The sequence below is a fragment of the Pteropus alecto genome, unplaced genomic scaffold, assembly GCF_000325575.1.
Source record: "Pteropus alecto unplaced genomic scaffold, ASM32557v1 scaffold94, whole genome shotgun sequence".
Lineage (NCBI taxonomy): Eukaryota > Metazoa > Chordata > Mammalia > Chiroptera > Pteropodidae > Pteropus > Pteropus alecto.
Genome location: NW_006437736.1, coordinates 5087657 through 5109877, shown reverse-complemented (window position 1 = coordinate 5109877; position 22221 = coordinate 5087657). Strand labels below are relative to the sequence as shown.

The following is a 22221-nucleotide window of genomic DNA, read 5'->3' as shown; positions in this document are numbered from 1 at the left end:
AATCCGAAGAGCTTTTCCATCGGCGATGAGTTGGACAGCTTCCACCTAAAGCCAGAAACGTTAGCTGTGTGATAGCCCAGTGGGCAACAATGGCATGGCTGTTTGACCGAAATGTCTGCTTAACAGGATTTCTACATATAAATCTGTCCAGAGAGTCAGACTATGGGAATGACTACCATTTCTTCAGATTCACAGATATGTGCCAGGGAGTGTGGTAGCTACTTTATGTAAATAGCACTTGCAACATGATACCAGTTCTGCAAGATGGATATTATTGCTCCTGACTCACAGATGAGAAAACTGAGGCTTAGCAGAGTTAAGCAACTAGTTCAAGATCACAGAGATAGCATGTAGGTGTCAGAAGCAAGATCTGCATCCAAGTCTATCTACTGTCAATATCAAGCCTGTATTCATAAAATGCCTCCTTTGTTTAAACAAATTTCAATCTCCCTTTGATGAGTCAATGGAAGTTTTTGGAATATAATTGTAAAATAGGTCATTATGGGTTATTTCTGTTCATCACGACGATTCTAGTAAGTGATATATTATTATATTTAAGTAATTCTGCTTGCTTTCTAGCTGAGTACACCTGGAATTAAAAAGAAGTTAACATCTACCCCTGAGTCTGATTGCCTTTAGAATGTGTCCTGCATTCTCTTCTATGCAATATTTATATTTGCCTTGAGTTCAGAGCCTCACTCTTTCACTGAGAAATCTCAGATTTCTCTCTAAGCCCTCACAGCTGCTGACCAAACTTCCCAAGAGCACATAGAGGGAGCCAAGTTCACAGCTCATTCATTCTACCCACTTCTAGCTATAATATCACCCAGGCTTAGGTACAGGATCTGGGCTTGAGCAAATGCCACTGAATACATATAATACTATTTCTATTGTAATTATAATTTTTTTTGTAATTATCATTTTTATAATTACAGCTCTTACTGTGTGCCAGATGCTTTACACAAATGCCATTTAATTTTCACAACAACTTTATAAGTCAGGAAGTATTATCCACATTTTATAGATAAGGAATACAAGGATAAAGAGGCTAAGTGACTCATCTATTGTCATATGACAAATAAGTGGTGGAATGAGAACCCTGGTGTCATTAAATCATTAAATTCCTTCAAATACTTTTGAAAGAAGTTCAAATTACACAGCAAAAATTCTTAAGATTCTGTACACTTCTTTACAATTAGTCATTATAAACAGGGTTGGAGATTCAAGTATTTGGTAAAATAATCAAAGCAGATTGCTAGTTCATCTATTTGATCATTGCTCTCAGAAGAGCAAGTCTGCTTCATAGACTAAGACATTTTAAAGTTTAGGTAAATTTAAATCGAATTTTGTTTTTCAAAACTGTAAAGGTTTACTAAATTCTTCTTGATGGCATAAATATACTGACCATAGCCTTGATTCCTTCAGGAAAAAGAAATCGATTATAAAGCGTATCCACTGTGTCATTGGGTTCCACATCACATGATCTCTGAAGAAGGATGGGTCCCGTGTCTAAACCATCATCAGCCCAGAATACAGAAAACCCAGCTTTCTTATCTCCCATAATGAGGGTCCTGTGAAAAGAAGAGTTTCAACTTAAAACGTTGGTGAACTGTATCATAAAGTAATGAATAAGCGATGTTAAAGTACAAGGTAGTTACAATGGAAAGTAGATGGTGAATGAAGCTATTGTGAGAAATTAACAAACAGTAGAGCTGGGAGATGTCAGCACTCATAAAAAGCAGTACTTAATGGTACTGCTATTTTATGCATCCTCATATCTAAAGTCTTGTTAACACATGCTGATAACTTACAGTCTACTCAAATAGGCATGAGAGTCCATCATTGCTACTACTGACTGACTCCTTGGTGTCAGCTTTCTACTGCAGCATCAGGTAATTTTGCCCACCTGGGTCTAACTCTTAACATCGTACTTGACCCTGTATTAGACAGAATAAGATAACGAAAGATAAAATAGAGGATACTCAGTGCAACGTGAAGAGGAAAACTGATTACTAATTTAAGTTGTGTAATTCAGGAATAAGCCACTTAAAGCTAGAAGTAGTTCTAGATTGCCTGCATAAATTGTAGTAAAAGATGGTTGATTAATTGAACTGTTTGTATTTTGTGTACTATAAAGCTTAGCCTAAGAGAAAATGCTAGCCCTGTAGGAGCTTGTCATAAGTATAGTAAGCTGGATATTTGGATAAATACATAGAAAGACATCAGAGAGCAGGCTAATATAGACAGAGTATAATGCGGTAAGTCAGCCATGTTCACAATCTAAGCCATTTTTACTTGAGTCATTAATCAAGCCAGACTTAAATCAATCAATCAATCATCAGTCAGTCAAACACTCTGTTCAGAAATATTGAAGAATTAACTGGCATTATGTTATCAAGAGCCCTGAAAATATTCATATACTTTGACCCAATGATACTGCATGTAGAAGCAATATGAAACGAGAAAAAATACAAATACAAAGATATCCACTACAGTAATATTTAAAGAAAAGAGAAATCATTCATTAATCAAACTTTAAATACACTGAAATGTCTTTTTGTCGCATTTAAACTGAATATCGATGTTCTGCCTGTTCAATAACCTGACGCTGAGGGATATCTCAGAGATGTTCAGGTAAAAGAGAGTAGAGAGGATGGGAGAGGCCCACCTCAGCCCAAAGCGTAATGTACCTATGTACTGGGTACCTCCAGCGTATCAGGCATTGTTCTTAATATTGGGAAATATAGCAATTAAAGTGTTAGACCACAGTCGTCTTGTCTTCCCTCAAGAAGCTTAAAGTTCAGTGGAGGAAGACAGAAAATGAAGAAGATAATCTCAGGTAATCCGGCATTTCCTGAAACGTACTTGCAACGTTCTATGCAAAAATGTTCTATCGTAAATAAGTTTAGCTACACTGTGTACTCAGAATCCCTGTTGAAGATTGTGATCCTCACCTCAAAGCACATGTTAAAAGCTCTAAGAAGTCCTGCGATAAATAAATCCAGCACAAACCAGGCTTGTCTGACCATAGAACCTTTGTTTGCTTGATACCTAGTTATAGCCAATGGAGCCAGTACTCCATAGACTATTCTTGGGAAAGGCTGTCCTGGCTTCTCTAGCTCTCAGGGGAGTTCAAGCAATAGTAGCAATCATGCAGGACCTTACAATTGTTCAAGCACACCTAGTTCCTTGATCACCTAAATAAAAAACAGAAAGATTATGGGCAGTAGAAATAGGCCCATCTTCTCCGTTATTTAAAAAAAAAAAAAAAAATCTCACCAGTTGATAGCAGAGGCTCCTCTGTGCCTGGGAAGAATGGACGGGTGATAAATGATGGACCCATGCTTTGGGCTGTCAATTACATCCATGGGGATGAACTGCGTGCAGAAAGGAAGCACATTTAGCTCGGCACTCACGGATCTGTAAGCCTCTGCCACCTCCTTTATGGTCTTGCCCTTGACTCTCCATCTAGGGAACTTGAACACAGGGGTCCCATCTCTCTCTGCAGCCAAAGCTGAGCATGAAAGAGAAGATTATTTTCATCAAAAAGAATTTTAGCCATAATTTTATATTGCTATGAATTTACACATTGTAATTTTACAGTTTCATGAAACATTTACAAATAAAACACGGTGAAGAACAACTTAGATTCTGACCAGGATTTTACCTGCTACAATTTTAGCATGATCCATTCATTTTTCTAATGTGATTTTTACCTATATATTTAAGGCATAATATTTTTGAACTTAAAAGTTTGTGGCTAGATAACATTTTGAGATTTTAACTGAAGCATTTTCTTTTATAGATCAAAATTTGTACCTTTATTACTGATACAACTACTTAAAGAACATTTGTTTGTTTGTTTTTAAATTTGGAGCCAAGTGTCAATACATCACCACCCAAATGAGACATGGTCAGCCTCTAACACAAATAGAAAACCTCAAGTCCCTTCCCACGCCTGTTTCCTGCTTGGTGGGGGTTTGGGGGGAGTCCCATTTTTCCTCAGGGAAAACTGTTGATCAGAACACATTCTCCCCACCAAACAGGCAGATCCCAAAAGATAAAGGGAGAAAACAGCTGATCTGAGCCTGTCTAGTTCCTTTTCCCAAATTCACTGATCAGAAAAGCTAGTGGAGGAGAGAGGCCAAGGATTGAGAATGCATGTTTCCTGTAAGGGTTCTGCTATCCTGGAGCGGATCTGAGGCTCTTCCCTAAGGAAAATATAGGAACCCTCATACTTTTCCACTATGGAAAACAGTATGGAGGTTCCTCAAAAAACTAAGAATTGATCTACCATATGATCCAGCAATCTCACTACTGGATATTTACCCCAAAGACTTGAAAACCCATATCCAAAAAGATATTTGCACATTGATGTTCATAGCGGCATTATTCACAGTGGCCAGGACATGGAAGCAACCGAAGTGCCCTACGATAGATGATTGGCTAAAGAAGCTGTGGTACATATATACAATGGAATATTACTCAGCCGTAAGAAGAAATGAAATACAGCCATTTGCGACAACATGGATGGACCTCAAGATAATCATGCTAAGCAAAATAAGCCAGACTGAAAAAGTGGAAAATCACATGATATCACTTATATGTGGGATATAAACCTAAAAGCAACAAATGAACAGGACAAACAAACAGAGACTCATGGACATGGACTATAGACTAGTGTTTACCAAAGGGGAGGGGGAAGGGAGGAGGTGGGGGAAGAAATAAAATGTTAATTAAATAAATACATAAATAAGGGAAAAAAATCTACTGCACTGGGATAGGTTTAAGGGATTCAGGTGTCAGTTTTCCCAGATTGATTTTCGGCCACTCCAGGGCTATTTTTGTCTGACAACAAGAATAGTTAACTGCTGTTGTTATTGATCAACGAAGCACAGAGCTAAGCACCTAACATATATTATTTCATTTAATCTGTGCGTGATGAGTACCATTGAAGCCTAGTGAATTTAGGTAACTTGCCCAAGGTCACACAGCTAGTAAGTGGCAGAGTCACAATTATTTCATGATTCTAGAAAGTATGCTGTTTACCATATCCTATACTGCTCTAGTGGCCAACCCAGATTTGAGAAATGGATTTCTATCTTAATTTAAGCTAATATTATTTAAGGTCCTCGTGATTCAACAACCGATCCAATATCCAAATATGAGTCTTCTCAAACATCGCACATGCAAAACTGATGGAATTAGATAACGATGAGACATGTCATTGTTCTAGCAACAGGAGTCTTGTCCCCTTCTGCCTTTGGAGCCAAGTATAAGAATTCATGAGGCAGGTTCCCTCAGAATTCCCCAGATTGCGATCACCTTTCTCTGAAATAAGGATAATTCTAAATCAAGTGATTAAATTCAGGCGCATATGTGCCCTTTGCCCAACTTTTTTTTAACTTGACTCTTGAAAAATAATATTAAAATATAATACTTTAAAAAGCAGTAACAAGAATTAGGATAAATCCAAGAGCTGCTTCTTTCAAGAAAAAAAGTAAAATTTTAGGGTTATTATTACACTGTTTTCCAATATAATGGTAACGTGCTACATTGTACCGGTGATAGATGAAGATCCATGTCATAAGCCAAGATTTCTAGACACTAGTTCTATTCCTGACCTGTATTATTTGTAGACTGTTTCTATTTCTATATCTTGTACCCTTTCTTGATATAACTATGGCATGCAAATCAGAATCACACTGTAGGTTTGCTCTGAGGATGACTATTTTCTTTACCTGCCTTAATCACCAAGCAGCATAGCTATAATTTGTTCTGAGATAAATGCATTTTATGACCTCACATCAATTTCTATCATTGGGTGTGGCCTTCCCTTTTTCCTTTTGGCACGTCTGTATCAGCCATTATTCTAGATACCCCACAGCACCTTTGGAAAGTCACAAGTGTAATTCGGGAAAAATATATGCCTATAAATTCCTCTGACAGACCTGATGATTACCATGGAGAAAAGGGGAGGAACTCTTAATATGACAGGGGTCTGCATCTTTGTCTTGGGGCCCACAAAGAAGGGAGAATTTTTAAATCTGTATCCACTATGCCATTTGCCTTGGCCTGAGAAGGTTTTCAATAAATAGAGCGGACATGGCAGAGCCAAGAGGGGAGGTGTGCAGTCTGGGTTTGTGGAGCTGTGGCAGAGAAGTAGAAGTACAGAAATGCTAACGAGGGATGAGAGGTGTGAGCTGGGCCCGAGACAGGATAGCTGAAAGGCCAAGGCAGAGTCCTTGATGCCATCATTCCAAGATACACTCACCCAGTGGGTCAGCTTTTCCATCCTTGTCTGGAACAGTGAACACGCCCACAACTCGATGGCCCTCTTTGCAGAGGTGGCTGTAGACTTCCTGCCCAAAGACGCTCTGACCAATAAGGGCCAACTTCAGCTTGTTTTTGAAATAAACCTGGGAAACAATTCAATGATGACGGATGTTGGCAGGGATAGAAGACATATGGATAATAAACATTCTTTTTTTTTGCGATCATACAAGATGACTTGAGGATGACAAAAGGATCAAATAACTACAAGATAATTTTTTTACTGACATATACTGAACCCAGACTACATTATATGTAGATAGTAGTGAAAGTATCTCACTCTGAAATATTCCTCATTTTCCCTTTGCTCTAATACTCTGGATTATTTGCTATAATCTTTGGGATTGCTTATATTTTAACAAGCCACTTTATCTCCTTGGTGCAATGAGGCAAGATGTTAAAAAATAAGTGTAAGTTTCATAATTAAAGCAGTTTAAATCTGAGCAAGATCTACTTCAAAATGACAATACTTTTATGCCCCTGCAATGTAGAAATAAGAAGCACTCACATCTCCAAACGAGGCCCAGAGCTAACATCTAGTATAGGATAGAGGTTAAAAACAGATCCTAGAGCTAGACTATCTGAGATCAAAACCTAGCGCCATCTATCCCTTATTGATTGTGTAGCCTTAAGCAAGTAACTAACTTCTGTTTATCTTTTTTTCCACATCTGTAAAATGGGAATAATAATGTCACCAACCTCGACTGAAGAAGATGACTTAATATGTAATAGGCTTAATGCAGTGTCTGACACCAAGTACTGTTTAAGTAAAAGCTTTAATAATGTTTTGAAGATTTTGCTGTATACTAGACACTAGTATATTAGACACTGTCATATGTTTTTTCATATAGTCTAGAATTCCTAAATCCTTGGTAAGTGGCCCAAACTCATTTGGCCTCAAAACCTGGATTGATTTAATGGAACGTTTTTATAGTCTTTATAGATTTCTTGTAAGTTTGTGCAAACTCATTTAGCTTTAAACCTGACCTGAACTGACATAATGCTATTTGTACTCTTTATAACATTTATAAAGACTATGTGAATATTCATACACTTTGCTGCTGAAAAATCAATGTGTTTGGTTATAGATACTATTGGAGACCCTGCTGTGAATTGTATGTAATGGATTATCTACATACCATATTAACTTTCTAAATGTGAATGATTCCGAACCCCAAAACACATTTGGCTCCATATGTTTCAGATAAGGAATTGAGCCTGGCACATTTCATTTAATTTGATCCACACAACTATCCTGTTATTATCTTCCATTTTGTTCCATTTTATGAATGAAGAAACCAAGGCTTAGAAATATTAAGTTCATCCCCAATATCATACTGGCAGAAAGGAGAAGAGCTAGGATTTGAATCCAGATCCGTCTGACTCCAAAGTCCACGTATGTACTTAAAAATAAAATAATTAAAATGAGCTGCCATTACCCACCCATCTCTTGCATCTTCTTTTTAGAAGATTAACAGTGATGCACAAAAATACAGTGGTTATCAAGAAATATAAACACCATAGGTAAGAGTGGCACTAATAGGGTTCAAGTTTTTAAAGAACAGTCTTTGAGCAATTACGCCTTTTGCAAATTTTCCCTAAATGGAGTCTTTTTACAGAGCTTACAGTCACATGTTGACATGATGATTGTTAAGATGATGACGAAAAACCATCAGGTGAAGCAGGCTAGAAACAGAACTGTGGGTGTTGAGACAGTAATCAAAGGGTCACCACTTGCTATGCGTTTCCTGTTTTGGTAACGGACCAACTCCAGCCCCCAGAACTCCTTCCATCTTTCGTTCTTCCATGTTAGGATATGGCTCCACAGGGTTCTGACTTAGAATTTTTTCCTCCTCAATCTAAATGGGATTCTAAATTAGTAAAGCCTCACTGTGAAAATCTAATTATGAGGAAAATTGATGTTCCCTTGTTTCCCACTCTATTAAGGGCACGATGGTATCATTTTTAGACATGAACTTAAAAGCATATGGGTTCACACCTTTTCTTTATTTGAGCTGATAATTAAACAATTAAGGTTTCTGTTTAAAAGTCCTTTTCTAGGGCCAGCAGAAGTTTCTATTCCAAAAGAGCCTAGAGTTTCAAGGTCTAACAGACAACATGCAAGTAAACAAATTAATTCTTCAACAATAGCATAATTCACCTACAGAAAACGTATGATTATTTCATTTCCTCTCATCAAAAAATCGAAATGGTCTATAAACATTCTATCTTCAAATCCTATAGTTAATACTGTGGCTTGAAATAGAATTGACCTGTTAGCTATCTTACAAAATTTGGCTTTACTTCATATCATTACCAACACCAGATATTTTAAGACATCTAAAATACTACCCTTAAAACACACAAGAACAAAGAGGCTGAGCTGACTCAAATGCAATGTGCCACTCAGCTGTCATTTGGTTATTTGAGGTTCAATTCCAGATTCAACAATTCCCTCAGAAAGATGGCATTTAAAGAAACTGTCCATGTCTGAACTTTTGGAAATACTACATTTGTTGAAATATTTTCTGAGCTCCATGCTAAAGCTGAAGCTACAGAGGTGAGTTTCTAACACTGAGAAATATTCAGATTTTATGATTTTAAATGTGGTTCTAATGAGTTAGCATAATTCCACAAAACTGGACTGGGCTATGTTAACTTAGTCTTATTTCTCCAAGTATGATCTGGGAACTGACTGCCCATGTTGGCAGAATCAGCTGGGAGGACATGTAAAAAATGTGCATTCCTGGGCCTCACTCCAGATCTACCATGACAGAATTTCAGGCCCAAGAAGCTGCATTTTAACAGTGACTCACAGGCACACAAAGTCTGAAGATCTGTGCTATATGGATAGTGTGTGTTCAATGACTACAAAATAGATTTTACAGAGCTTATAGAGCTTGACTGCCTTGGGAAGTTTGGATCAGGAAGAAGAAGTGGAAAGAATAGCAAACAGTGTAATGAGACCCTCGTATGTGCCAAGTATTTCATATATATCACCTCATTTTGATTGCCCAGTGACTCCTGCAGACAGGAATTGTTAAGCCATCTTACGGATGAAGAAATTACAACACAGAGAAGTTAAGATGCAGTCTGGAGTAAAAGTGCTACTGAGTGGCAGCCCGAAGATTCTAACTCTAGTTATTATCCTAGTGCACATTGTTTTTCTATAATACCAGCCGTTTGATCGTAAGCTGGGTCTCATCTATTAAAACCTGAATAATAATAGTATCTATCTCATAAGGTTGTTATAAGGGTTTAGTGGGATAAAACATGTAATGCATTAGTGCAGTGAATGGCAATAGTAAATGCCCGATAAATGCTAACTATCATTATTATTACACCACAAGTAATACCTAGGTCAATGAAAATGATGATAATGGATCTCTCCTACATGAGCCTGGCACTATTTGGAGCTCTTTTCATTCATTCAAAACTTTTATCAAAAACTTTTCATGTGTCTTTACTTTAATACTCACAGTGACCCATTTTACAAATGAAAAAACATAGTTGCTCTGGGAAGTTAAGTAACCTATCCAAGGACAGGGATAATAAGAGGCAGAGGCAGGATTCAAATTCAGATCAATCTCACTTCAGCAGATGTGCTTTTGTGGCGTTCCTATGTTAAAGCCACCGCCTGCCTCCCTCCCCACCCCCCGCACCACTACCCTTTTCTTAAAAAAAAAGGAAAACATGGCAATGGTTTGACAGGTCAGTTGTAAGAAGCGGTTCCATCAGACTTACTAAGGGTACTTTGGTAGTCCTGACATGGGGACAATATGGGTGATAAGCGCTAGTACCTTGGGGTTCTCTAAAGATAATGTTCTGCGTTCAAAGAGCCTTTTACAGGGAACAGAGCTTTTGATTTTAAACTAGCAAATATTGCATTCCCACACGGTCCACACCCTGGTGGAGTTCTTCAAGAAGCAAATTAATATAGACTCCGATTATGCTCTGAGGATTAAAACATAAAGCAAAAGAACAACAAAAAAAATCGTAGTCTTCTGTAGAAAAGTGTAAGGGCACCGTGCTAAGAGTCTGCCCCGATCTGAAGCCCTTTTGTGCAGTAGATGCTACCGTAATAGAACCTTTTGAGCAGGGTGTAAAATAAGGCCAAAGCTATCCATACCAGGAAGTGTGAAAATTGACAATTTTACATGAAGGATCTTTCCACAAGAGAATAAAATGAAGTAAAATTTTCTGAGACAGCCAGACGCCTAACACTTAATGGAGCATCCAGTACATGCGGGCCCAAACCTTGCCTGACACCGTGTGACATTTATTCAACAAGCATGTTTTGAGTATTTACCATGTTCTGGGCACAGTGCATAGTAGAGGTTGCAAATCAGTCACGTGCCTTTTTGTTTTCGGTTTTGGCTCACAGGACATTTGTAAAATAATTAGGAGAATTCATATTAGCAGGTTGAATTTCTTACTCCTCTTTAAAAGTCAGGAAGTTTGTCAAACCTGATCCACATTCCCATATAGCAATACCTAGAGTTGAGCAGTGGGTGCCCCCTTTACTCTGAATATGGTCTTTCACTCCATCCAGCTCAAATCCCTCACTTCAAATCCCAACTTGTTTGGCCTCTGTGGGCATTTTTCTTTGGGACCCTTACACTCACGGTACAAAGAAGATATGGTTGCTGTTCTCAAAAGTACATCAGTTAGTAGGGAAGACACACAAATAAAGACATAATGGCATCACAGAGCTGAGATAGGAGAGCACAGTGTGGGTCCGAATGGAGAGGACATCCAAAGAGAACTTCCCGAAGCCCTCCCATAACCCTGCCCCACTCTCAGCCAACTTCCAAGATGAGTCTTCTAAGACTCATAGCTATTACCTGTTTATTCTAATTGCATAGAATTTTAAAATTAATTTAAATTAACACATAACACTTCTTATTAAAAACATGGACATATACACCTAAAATATTATTTTGTATTTTTAAAAGTAATACAAATGAAATCATATTATGTATAATGTTCCATAACTTTCCTGTCGGTACATATAATTCATTCTTTAAAAGTGGTGCACAGTGTTCCATAGAGAAGCTATGTCTCAGTTTATTCATTCATTTCCCTATTGAGGCACATTCCAGCTTTTAATATGTCATTATTACAAATGCCATGGCCATGAATATCTTTGTACGTGCTTCCTGAGCCCACGTGGAAGTGTTTTCTCAGATATTTACACAAGAAATTGCAGGATCATTTTTGAACTTAAATATTATTGGATAGCATCAGATTGGCTTCTGGAGTATTTGAAGAACTTTTTTCTCATCCCTGCCAACACACAACATTGTCAAACTCTATGATTTTTACTGACCTGAAGAGTGAAAAACTAAATCTTGTTCTAATTTGCATTTTCCTGATTACTAGTTTAGTTGAGTGTCTTCACATTTTTCTATCCATTCGTATTTTAATTTGGTGTATTATCTTTACCAATCTTTACTAACCTATGGACTCCTTGAAAGCAGGGACTATTTATTTCTTATTTTATCCTTTTTGGCTGTGAGACTCTAGAAAAGTTATTTAACACCTCTGGGTCTCAGTTTCCCTATCTGTAAAATGGGAATAGTAATAGTACCTACCTCACTGAGATATTATGAAGATTAAATGAGTATATATGTAAAGAATTTATAACAGATGCCTGGTACTTACGAAGTGCTATACCAATACTATTACTATTATTATTTCCTCAGGATTTAGACAAAGTGCATAGTACATAATACATAATTTAATATGGTTCGAAGTTGAATTTGGAGGTTCTAAAAACAAACTAGACAACAAAGCAGGGGTCAAACAAGTTAAGGATGTGGTTGCTAGAAATAGAGTATAAAGCCAGTACTTGGTTCCAGGAAGCAGGGAAAGGTCCAACCTCTCAAACTGATTCATAAGGTAACCTCAAATCCTGAAACGAGGCTATGAACCCAGAACCACCAGCCAGACTTGTCCCAGATGCTGGCAGAGGAAGCTAAATAACAGGGTGCCAAATAAATATGAGGGCTAAATAAACCCTACCATGAGGAGAAATTAAGAAGCAATGAGCCAGGCAAGATATCAGAGGTGGACAACAAAACTGACAAAGGGTTTTATTGCTATATATAGTTGCATCAGTTAAAAAGATCCAGCCATATCACTAAGCTGAAATCATTAAATGTTTCTAAGTTCATTTCTTTAAGATAGAGAATGGAAACATTAATTCTGTCAGGAAGTGTTATAAACTTATTTTCCCCTTGTATTTTACCAAGTTTCTGAGATTTCTTTTTCATTCTGCTTTAATATCAAACTCAAAAGTGCTGTGTGACATTTTCCAAGATGCAGGTATAATTTACCTACAGTAAAATATGCAGTTTCAGTTTTAACTATGCCATGTAACCACCATCACAATCAAGATAAAGAACATTTCCATCCACCCACAATTCAATTCCCTCATGTCCCTTTGCAGTCAATCCTTCCCTCATCTCCAGCCCCTGACACTGATCTTTTTTCTATCACTATACTCTTTCCAAAATGTCAGATAAATGGAATCATACAGTATATAGATAGCCCTTTGAGTCTGTCTTCTTACAGTTAGCACACACATTTGAGTTTCATCCATGTCGTGTGTATTGGTATATAATTTCTCTTTTTCTTTTTCCTGAGTCGGATTCCATAATGTGGATAATGTACCACAGTTTGTCATGTCACCAGCTGTAGGACATTTAAGTTGTTTCCAGTTTTTGGTGACTATGTACAAAGACTCTGTAAACATTCACAAACAGGTATCGGTGTGAACAGTGAAGTTTTCATTCCTCTTAGGTAAATACCTAGGAGTGCAATTTCTGGGTAATATAATAGGTGTATGTTTAATTTTATAAAAAACCACCAGTTTAATCAAAATGTTTGTACCATTTTTATGCTCCCACAACCCATTACATGTTTGATTTTGTACAATTCTTATAGAACACAGTCCAAAGGATGGACATCCATTTGCTATGGAGCAAAATACTCCAAATTCTTCACTTATCATTCCATGTCTTCCTTTCAGTCATTGAAGAACCTGCCTTCTCCCCAGCTCTTCCACATGCATTCCTGGGTATAGTCAGACTCTGGCCCCTGACCCCTCCCCATGCCTGGTGATTCCCCACATATGTTTTTATTTATGCCATTTGCCACCTGGATGTTCATCGCTTACTACTGAAATCTTATGTAAACCTCACTACTACAATATTTTCATTCTTCAAGACTCTCTTCTGCTCTCCAAAAACGATAATTCAATGAAAGGTGTTGACAGAGGAGGTCAATAAAACAGGCTGGCACACACCCCTTCCTCTCTGTGCCATCCAACCCCGATTTCCATGTGACACGTGTCCGGAGAAAGCTAAGGAGTGCAGTGCTCTGCTTAGGAGAGCAAGAAAAAGCTTTCCCAGAGCAGGTCTCTTTTTCCTTATGTTTAAAAAGGTGAATACTTTCAGAATAACCAGAACCGATCGCATGGGGTAAAGTGAATTCTCATTATTTGGAGGTTGACTAGGGGAGAGAAGCTTTTCCATTTATGAGACTTTGGGCCAGTTTTGGGTGCTACTCAAGACATCTCCCTGCCTCTAAGTTTTTTACATCTGAATATGTACGCGTGCACTTATGGCTTTGGCAGATAAAATGAATCAAAAGCAAATTCTAATAGCAAACATGTACTTCCTATAAAGAGATAATGTACATGAAACAGATTTTTTTTTTTTCTCTTCCTTGAACAGCTTGAAGTCCGCTTAGATAGAGGGAGGCATCTCTCCCGAGGCCCCCGCAGCGCTGAAGGCAGCGTCACACGCAACGTGTCCGTTCTTGTTCCATTTCTGGAGAAGCTGATGCAATTTCAAGACTCGGGGCTGGGCCAAGGCTCGGTTCTTGCGCTACAGTTTTCAAATGTTCAGCTTGCCCGCTTCTGCAGCGACTAGTCATCCTAGAAATCTTGCCGCCTACCGCTCAGGAATGAGCTTTCAAACACCGGCTCTTGAGTGCCACTATCTGAATGGGCCCTGCATGCCAGTCCCAAGGGCTTACACCTTTCAGGCTGCCGAGGAGGACCCGGCTGACTTGATACCACTCTCCTTTAGGAGATGGTCTCGGTCCTGTACCTTGGCTCCAGGTCGTAACCAGGGATCTCACAAATGAAACGAAAAAGGAAAGAAAGCCGACTTCTGTCCCCCTTGCCAAATGACTGTTCCCACCCTGTCAATGCCAGCCAGACCTTAGATGTTCAAAAGCCGCATCGTTGGCCCTTTTCCCCGTAGAAAACAATGGCTCGACTGACAAGCCCCATCGAGGACCCTCCCCGGACTCATCTCTGCAGTCTCCCAGTTTTAAAAACATTGTCTTAGCTTTTTAGCTGTGTAAACATCGCTGCCCACCCCCAGCCCCGCAGCCCGGCCCTCCAGCCCCGGGGGAGAGCCGGGACGCTGGCCTGGGCGGGACTCACCCGGCCGGTGGAGAAGCGCCGGAGCGCCTGGCTGCCCCAACGCAGCATTCTGGAAAGGAGCGCTCGCGCGGGCGGCGCGGCGGCGCGGGAGGCAAGCGGGAGGCTCAGCCTGGACGCGGCCTGCAGCCTCCGAGCACTGGGCGGCCGCGCTCGCTGCTGGCTATGAAGGCAAGTCCCAGGACCGGACCCATGGCCTCGCCCCGTCAGCTGGCACGACCCCGCCCCCTCCATGTGGCAGGACTCCGCCCTCTCCAGCTGGTGGGGCTCGGCAGCCAATCCCGTGCGACTGGGCGGGGCTGCGTCGGCCGCCCGGAGCTGCCCGGCCTCCGACAAGTTGCTGAACTGGTGCGGAGCGGGAGGGACCGCTGCTGGTGGCTGCCTCGGTCCCAGTCGTGCGCCAGGTACTTACTAGCTGAGGGACCTACCAGTTACTCAGGCCCTCTGAGGTACATAGGGATCTGCCTCAATTGTTAGTCTGACACTCCAAGTCATGCCTATTACACAGTCCTGAGAAGGGAATAGGCACGCCAGCATGCCTCCAGTTACGAAATTTAAGGGATGGGGGCACCTTTTCTAGGTAGGGATCTTGATTCCTATCTCGTAGGCTGGTAAGATTTAATGAGAGTACGTAGCGCTGAGCAAAGGGTCTGGCACAGAGTTGGTTCGCTACGGATGTTAGATAGGTAGGTAGAGACCCTTTTCCTTCTCTTCTCTAGAAGAAATGCTCATACATGCTATGGCTGAGCACTGTCTCAAATAGAGCTCCTCAGCCTTTCATTCAAGGCCATCTGCAATTTGGCATTATTCTTATTTCTCGATGCTATTTTTCGCACGTGTAATTCAGCTGAACTGAAGTATTTGCCAATTCCTTCCTGGACAATACTTCCCAGAAAAACTTGTCACCTGTCACTTATCTCAGCATGACCAAATTCCTTTTCTTCTTAAAAGTATAGCTCAAATGCTACTTCCTGGAGTCATTTCTTCCTGATTCTTTCCTCCCTAACCTACTTATTCCCTCAAAGTAGTATTTTACTTCTCAGAACAGAGAAGGATTTTTGTCTATGCATCTCATCATGTTTTAATCTGTTACTGGTATTTATGTAGCTGTCATCTTCTCTACTGGAAGCTCCTTGCAGACAGAATCCATGTTTGATTTAGAAAGATTTACAGTATCTATCACTAAGCAGAGCTTAAGAAATATTTGTTGAAAGAGAAAATGAATTAATAAGTAAATGTGTTTAAGAAGGTAGGAGAGATTGAAAAAAAAAAAAAAACCCATCCTCAAAGCTTGGAGAATTGCAGATAACATCAGGGTTTTGCTTTGGGAATTGCCCTTCACCAACTCAACCCACTTCCCTGACTGCATTTTCTGACTTCTTGCTTCTTTTAAATGTCCATATGTTGATATTCATTTTATTTGTTCTTATCTGCGTAAACTGGGAGGAGTGGCGAAGGAGTGTGATTTTTCCTGAATGGGGTTTCCAAATTATATACTCCAACTCCTAACTTTAGAAAACAAGTTTATGTTCACTCAAATATAACAAAATTCATGATGTCTAAGATTTTCTTCTTTGCTAAGAACCAAAAGTGTAGTTCTTTTGATAATTGGAGGTTAGACCAGATACATTTAGAGAGTTTAACAAACAAACAAACAAACAAACAAAAACTCCTGTCTGTCTGTCTGTCTATCTATCTATCTATCTATCTATCTATCTATCTATGCCCAGCAAAATGGAGATGAAATGAAGTCAATTTTAGAAACAAAAACTTAAGAGAATTTGTCATCAGCAGACACTCAATAAAGGGAATATTAAAGAGTATCCTTCAAGCAGGAGGAAAATTACTCACATGGAAGCCCGGAAAGGCAGGAAGGAATGAAGACCAAAAAAGGGCAAATATGCGAGTGAATTTAAGTGAATATGGCTGTACGAGAAATAATAATAATGCACTTCTAAATAATGACAGGGGATATTCCTGGAAGAGATAGAATGTTATTTGCTTTTCCTGGTGTCTGGTGCATGAAAGAGCATTGTATCTGCAGACACTCACAAGATATTTTTGCTGAGATGAAGGAAATGAGAGAAAAGTGACTAGTCTAGAGTAAGCTGAAGAAACAAAGTTGAAAGCAAGTTATCCTTAAGAGATAAAAGTTTGGGCCTGAAATAAACTTTTTTCAGTTTTTTTTCTTTATCTTTCCCTTGCAGAAAGCCTTCCAGCTTTTGAACCAGGCATTCTTTTTGGATCTTGTTTCCATTGGTATAACCCCTTTCCTTTCACCCAAAATTGTAGTAGATGGTAACCTTGAGCATAGCCACTGACAGATTGTCAACTGCAGGAAGCATGACTAACTGATGACGTTAGCTGCTGTACTCTGAAGTTTATTTTCACATTCAAACTCAGTTTATGCCTCCCATGAATTGCTCCCAGCTAATGACTTGGGTGGGGGGAGCAAGAATAGTAAGGCAGGTCATTGCTGGGAGATGCAGATCACCACTGATGGGGTGATTCTATTGGCCTACCAGATTTTCTTTGAATGTCATAGCAGTCTAGTACTCTTCCCTATCCTGCTTTCCTTCCCTATCTCCTTCACAAAGAATCAGACCAGAATTGCAGCCAGATGGGTCTCTTAGCTTTCCCTGGCTCCTTTCCCTTTCCCCCTCAATAGCTGTTTCCTCTAGAAAATCTCTGGTATGTCTAATCTCATCTTGACATCTCCTTCTTTAAGAACCAAATACATTTAATAAAAATGACCAACAAAACCAAAAGTTGGTTCTTTGAAAATACTTATAAAATGGATAAACTTTGAGAGAGATTGATAAAAAATAGAGAAAGCAGAAATATCAAATATCACGAATAGAGGAGTGGACATCAGTACAGATCATACAGATATTAAAAACATAAAAAGAGATTTCCGTTTCACCTATGATAGTCCTTTGTAGCATAACAACACTCATCAAGAATAACTAGTACATCTAGATAAAATTATTTAGTTTATCTGTCTGAAAGCATCAGAAAGCTGATGCAGTGGTCAAGTCTTGAATTATTAAGGTCTTAGAAGAAAAAGAAGCTCACTGAATTCAATCCATTTTGCATTCTACTTTCCAATTTGGCATTTATCAATGCTTGATTTGGGAAGAGAAGCTAAAAATCCAGGTAGGGAATAGATGCCAAAAAGCAAAGAAACCAGCAGTTTTCAGCAATCTCGTGGGGGTAGAAAGACAATTGGAGTAAGAGCAGTCAGGACTTGAGGAGCAAAGATCTTAAAGATAAGGGAGATGCACTCGGCTTAGGATACCTGTTTTCTGTTTGAGGTATTTGCTGATTCTTAAGTTATATGGAATTAAGGCTATAAAACTAAGAAAATGCTGAAAAGCAAAGCAGAGTTTTCAGTATCAAGAAATTAGAGTTCAACACCTGCCAAGAAGGAGAGAGTCCAATATATACCCCAGGCTCTCTACTGGTACTCTTAGAAGACATCACCCTAGGAGAGAGTATGATCCACAGGAAGCACAATTACTGTAAGACAAGCCCACTACTTGGGGTAATAGTACCTGGTTGTCATCTGAGGATCCGCTTCTCCCCCTTTCTTAGGCCCTGTGGTTCTTATGAAGTTATCTCTCTCCCAAACCCCCACCACCCCAGGATCCAGGGGTGGAGCACATGACCTAGACTAAGCTAATTGGTGCATCCCTCTCGTCCCCTCAGTTACAATGATTGGTTCAACAAGGTGCACAATGTCCTAGTAAGGTTAATCAAGGCCAGCAAAACTTAATTCTGAGACTTCTGTTTGAGCTATCAGTTAAGTGTGTTCCTTTTCTCTCTTATGCTAGATCTGGTATGGTGATGAGCCTGAAGCTGCCAAGGGATACCATATGAAACCTAAAGAATGTAGCAAAAACTGTAAAGAGACAGAAAAGAAACAATGAAAATCCAAGACCTGTCATCCTTTGAAATCTGAAGCTGGATGCATGCGAAGGCCAATCCCACAACCAGGTGTGTTAAAATTAACATAAGTAAAATTGCCTTTTCTTGGGGGGTGGGTATACATTTCTGAGTTTCAACAAATGTACGGATCTATGTAAGGAATACCATGATCAGGATATAGAATAGTTCTACTTCCCACCTCCCCGCCGCCACAAGTCCTTGCCCCAGCCATTTTCAGTCATGTCTAGCAACCACATCTTAACCCTAATAACCACTAAAATATTCTAAAATCACTATAGTTTTATCTCTTCAAGAATATGAAGTAAATGGAATCACACAATGTGTAACTGTTTTGACTGGTTTTCTTAATTCAGTAAAATGCCCTTGAGCTTTGTGCTAATATTTAGGGAATTTCAGGGATTTTGAGATTTTGTTATTGATTTCTAATGTAATTACATTGTGGTCAGAGAACATAACTATAACATTTCAATCCATTTAAGTGTATTGAGATTTGTTTTATGGCCTAGCATATGGCCTATTTTACTGAGTATTCCTCGTATACTTGAAAAAATGTCTATTTTGTGGCTGTTGAGTGAAATGTCTTATAAATATCAATTAATACAAGTTGGTTGAGAGTATCATTCAATTCTTTATTCTACTTGTTATATCATATAACAAGAGAGAAGTGTTAAAATTTCCAACTGTAATTATAATTTCATCTATTTCTTTTTTCTGTTCTGTCAGATTTTGGTTAAACTTCATCACTCATTGTTAAAAAATGACAATTCAGTGACACTCTGGATTCTGTTATGTTCTTCAGAAAATTATTGGGGTTTTGATTTAGAAAGAAGTAAATGTGCTTGGACTCAAACCTTGAAGAGTGCAGCAGCTTATATTTCTGCTTAGTTCTTCATTTGACAAAGATTTGGCCAGTGATTTTGCTCAGATTTTGGGGTTTACTCCCTTTGCAGTTCCCTTGTTTATCAATTTTTCTTTCTAAATTTCAAGCTGCTCTGCCAGTTCAATCTCTGTTCTCTGTTATCTTAAATCCACAGGGCTTCAGCTTTTGCTACCTAAGGTGCACAGGTAATATGCATCAAATGGCAGCAAACACATCTCTCAACCAGTATAGTTGTTTTTCAAAGACTCCTGACTGCAGTTTCAGCAGGCCCTCTACATGTAGTTTCGTGGTCAGCCAGGAATTTGGGCAGAGTTTATACTTGGATTTTAGATCTCATCCATTCTGTGAGTCCCCTGCTTCAGAATTTCCCCTCTCCCAAACGCACCCCAAATTTTCAGCTTCTCTTCCAACAGCGCTGAATTTAGTTTGCTACCATCTCGAGCTAGTAACACAGCAGGTTTCATTCCTCGATTTGAAGGGGATGAGGGACACTGTCAGGTAAAAAGCCACAAACACATAATTATTACCAGTTGCTGAGTAAGTTTTCCTATGGTTTCTGCCTGCTTTTATTCTCTTTATTTTTATTATATTTTGTCTACTTTTCCTAGTTATTAACTACAAGTGGGTCCACTTGACTACTTTAGGCTGTGTCCATTGCCTCTTTACAAGGACATAGATCCTTGTTAATTTCTTTGATATGCTGATTATAAGAGTTTTCTAAGATAATTATGCTTTGTAAATTAGGTTATTTCAATACACTTTGTGGACCATAATTTATATAACAAGACCTTTTTAATATTTTTTCCTTATTTTGCTCTTTTGGAGTTTAAACAAGGGTTGGCAAACTTTTCCTTAAAGGGCTCAATAGTAGATATTTTAGGCTCCTGGGCCATATTGTCACTGCTGTGACTACTCAAGCTGCCATTGTATTGTGAAGCAGCAATAGATAATATGCAAATAAGTGGGAATGATTGTGTTTCAATAAAACTTTATTTGCAAAAGCAGGTGGCAGATCTGCCAACTATACTTCGTTGATTCGTAAGTTAAATACCTTAATAATTTCTCTTACCAGACAACTGAGCCCTTTGAAGGGTTTTAGTCACTGTGATATGTCATTCAGAGGAGATTATGATTAAACATTGGACCTGATTAAATATAATTTTCTCATGCCTCTATAAATCTGTTTCATTTAACAGCTATCTAGTATTTCATTGTATGGATTATTAAACGTTGTGCAATTATTCCCTGTGGATGGACATTTAGATTTTCTATTAGTATCTGTTAAAAACTATGCAGCAATGAACATTGCTATAAGTAGAGTTGCTAGGTAACATATTCTCATTCGCGGAAGAGCCAGGTAGCAGGTAGGAGCATTTAAAAACACTTAAACAGCGTTTCTTTCCCCCACCCCCTACCGCCCCTTTTTAAGAGGAGGGGGTGGAGAGCGAGCGAGTGCAATGTAAGCATGGTAGTAAAATTCCTCCGTAAGGTGTTCGTCAAGTAACTCCTCTTCGCAGTTTTTTTTCAAGAACAATCCGTACAGGACGCGCAGGAGGAAAGCAGCAAGCTAAGCTCTCCGATGGTGGCGACAGGGAGGGCTTTAGAAATACCGGCTTCTTGGGAGAAGGTCCTGGACAGCGACTTTTTCGAGGACCACGCCTTCCTCTTAAGCCCTCACCCCATCAATTTTGCCCTTTTTTGGCTAGACTGAGGGAGTAACTCCCTAGGTAATAAAAGTGGCTTGGAGACAGCAAGGCGAAATTGAAGATATCGGTGTGACATAAGAAAACAGTGGAAAGGCCCAAATAGAGACAGGAGGACACCAAGAGGACCGTCGCCGCCGTCGCCGCCCGTGCAGCCACCTCTGGTCACCGCGGAGGACTCGCTTTCCCAGCGGCCCCCGCGGCCCGCAGGGGGCGTGAAGCCCAGCGGGCCCTCGCGACGGGGGCGGGGCCAGGGCCGGAAGTCACGTGCTGTGACAGCCGCTGGGGCGAGGCTGCCGTAGTCGTCCAGGCTGGTAGGGGCTGTGAGTGAGGGAGGCGCCGGGGTGATGGCGGTGGAGACTCTGTCCCCGGACTGGGAGTTCGACCGCGTTGACGACGGCTCACAGAGTAAGAGAGCGACAGGGCGAGGGCTGCGGGTGGACTCTGCTGCGCCGACCTCAGTCCTGGCGGCGTTCCTGCGGGAGGGCTCTGCGTCGCGGTCGCTGCGCAGCCGTCGGGTTCCGGGCACTTTCTGCCGGTTGAGAGGGACGCGCTCTCGAGCGTTTCTTTCTGGGTTGGGGGGGTCTCAGCAATGCGGGTCAGGTCGGCCCGGTCAGGGCTCGTCATTCGGGGCAGGGACTCTCCTGAGGAGCTAGGGGTACCCCTGGGGGAGCGGCGTGCACTTTCTGCAGCCCTGGGGGCACGGGCGGGGCGGGTCCAGGGAGGCCCAGCCGCCCGAAGAGGAGTCTGGCCCTGTCTTTGGACTCTTGGGGCTTTCGCCAGATCATCAGAGCGTTCAATTCTAGCTGAGGCTTAGGTCTGGGTTCCTGTTTCGGTTTCCTGTTTTTTTTTTTTTTTTCCTCCCCAACCAACTTTTGGAAGTTTGAGTGTTTTTTCCTTCA

At 40.1% G+C, this 22221-nt stretch overlaps 2 protein-coding genes across 4 annotated transcripts in view; one reads left to right on the top strand and one right to left on the bottom strand.

Annotated features, from left to right (window-relative positions):
- The window catches only part of ALDH1L2 (aldehyde dehydrogenase 1 family member L2), a 48532-nt gene extending 33551 nt beyond the window's left edge, over positions 1-14981 (bottom strand). Inside the window, exons 1-5 of the mRNA XM_015591444.2 lie at positions 14792-14981; positions 6275-6419; positions 3280-3514; positions 1406-1571; positions 1-45 (exon numbers count right to left, since the gene is read on the bottom strand). Of these exons, the coding sequence (XP_015446930.1) occupies positions 1-45; positions 1406-1571; positions 3280-3514; positions 6275-6419; positions 14792-14839 (639 nt within the window). The 5' untranslated portion in view covers positions 14840-14981. The remainder of the gene's footprint in view (positions 46-1405; positions 1572-3279; positions 3515-6274; positions 6420-14791) is intronic.
- A 6600-nt stretch (positions 14982-21581) lies between these two features.
- Positions 21582-22221, top strand: part of WASHC4 (WASH complex subunit 4) — a 51114-nt gene continuing 50474 nt past the window's right edge. For all 3 annotated transcript variants that reach the window (XM_025048824.1, XM_025048823.1, XM_006914521.3), the window contains exon 1: positions 21582-21727. In XM_025048824.1, coding sequence (XP_024904592.1) covers positions 21667-21727 — 61 coding nt within the window. In that variant the 5' untranslated portion in view covers positions 21582-21666. The remainder of the gene's footprint in view (positions 21728-22221) is intronic.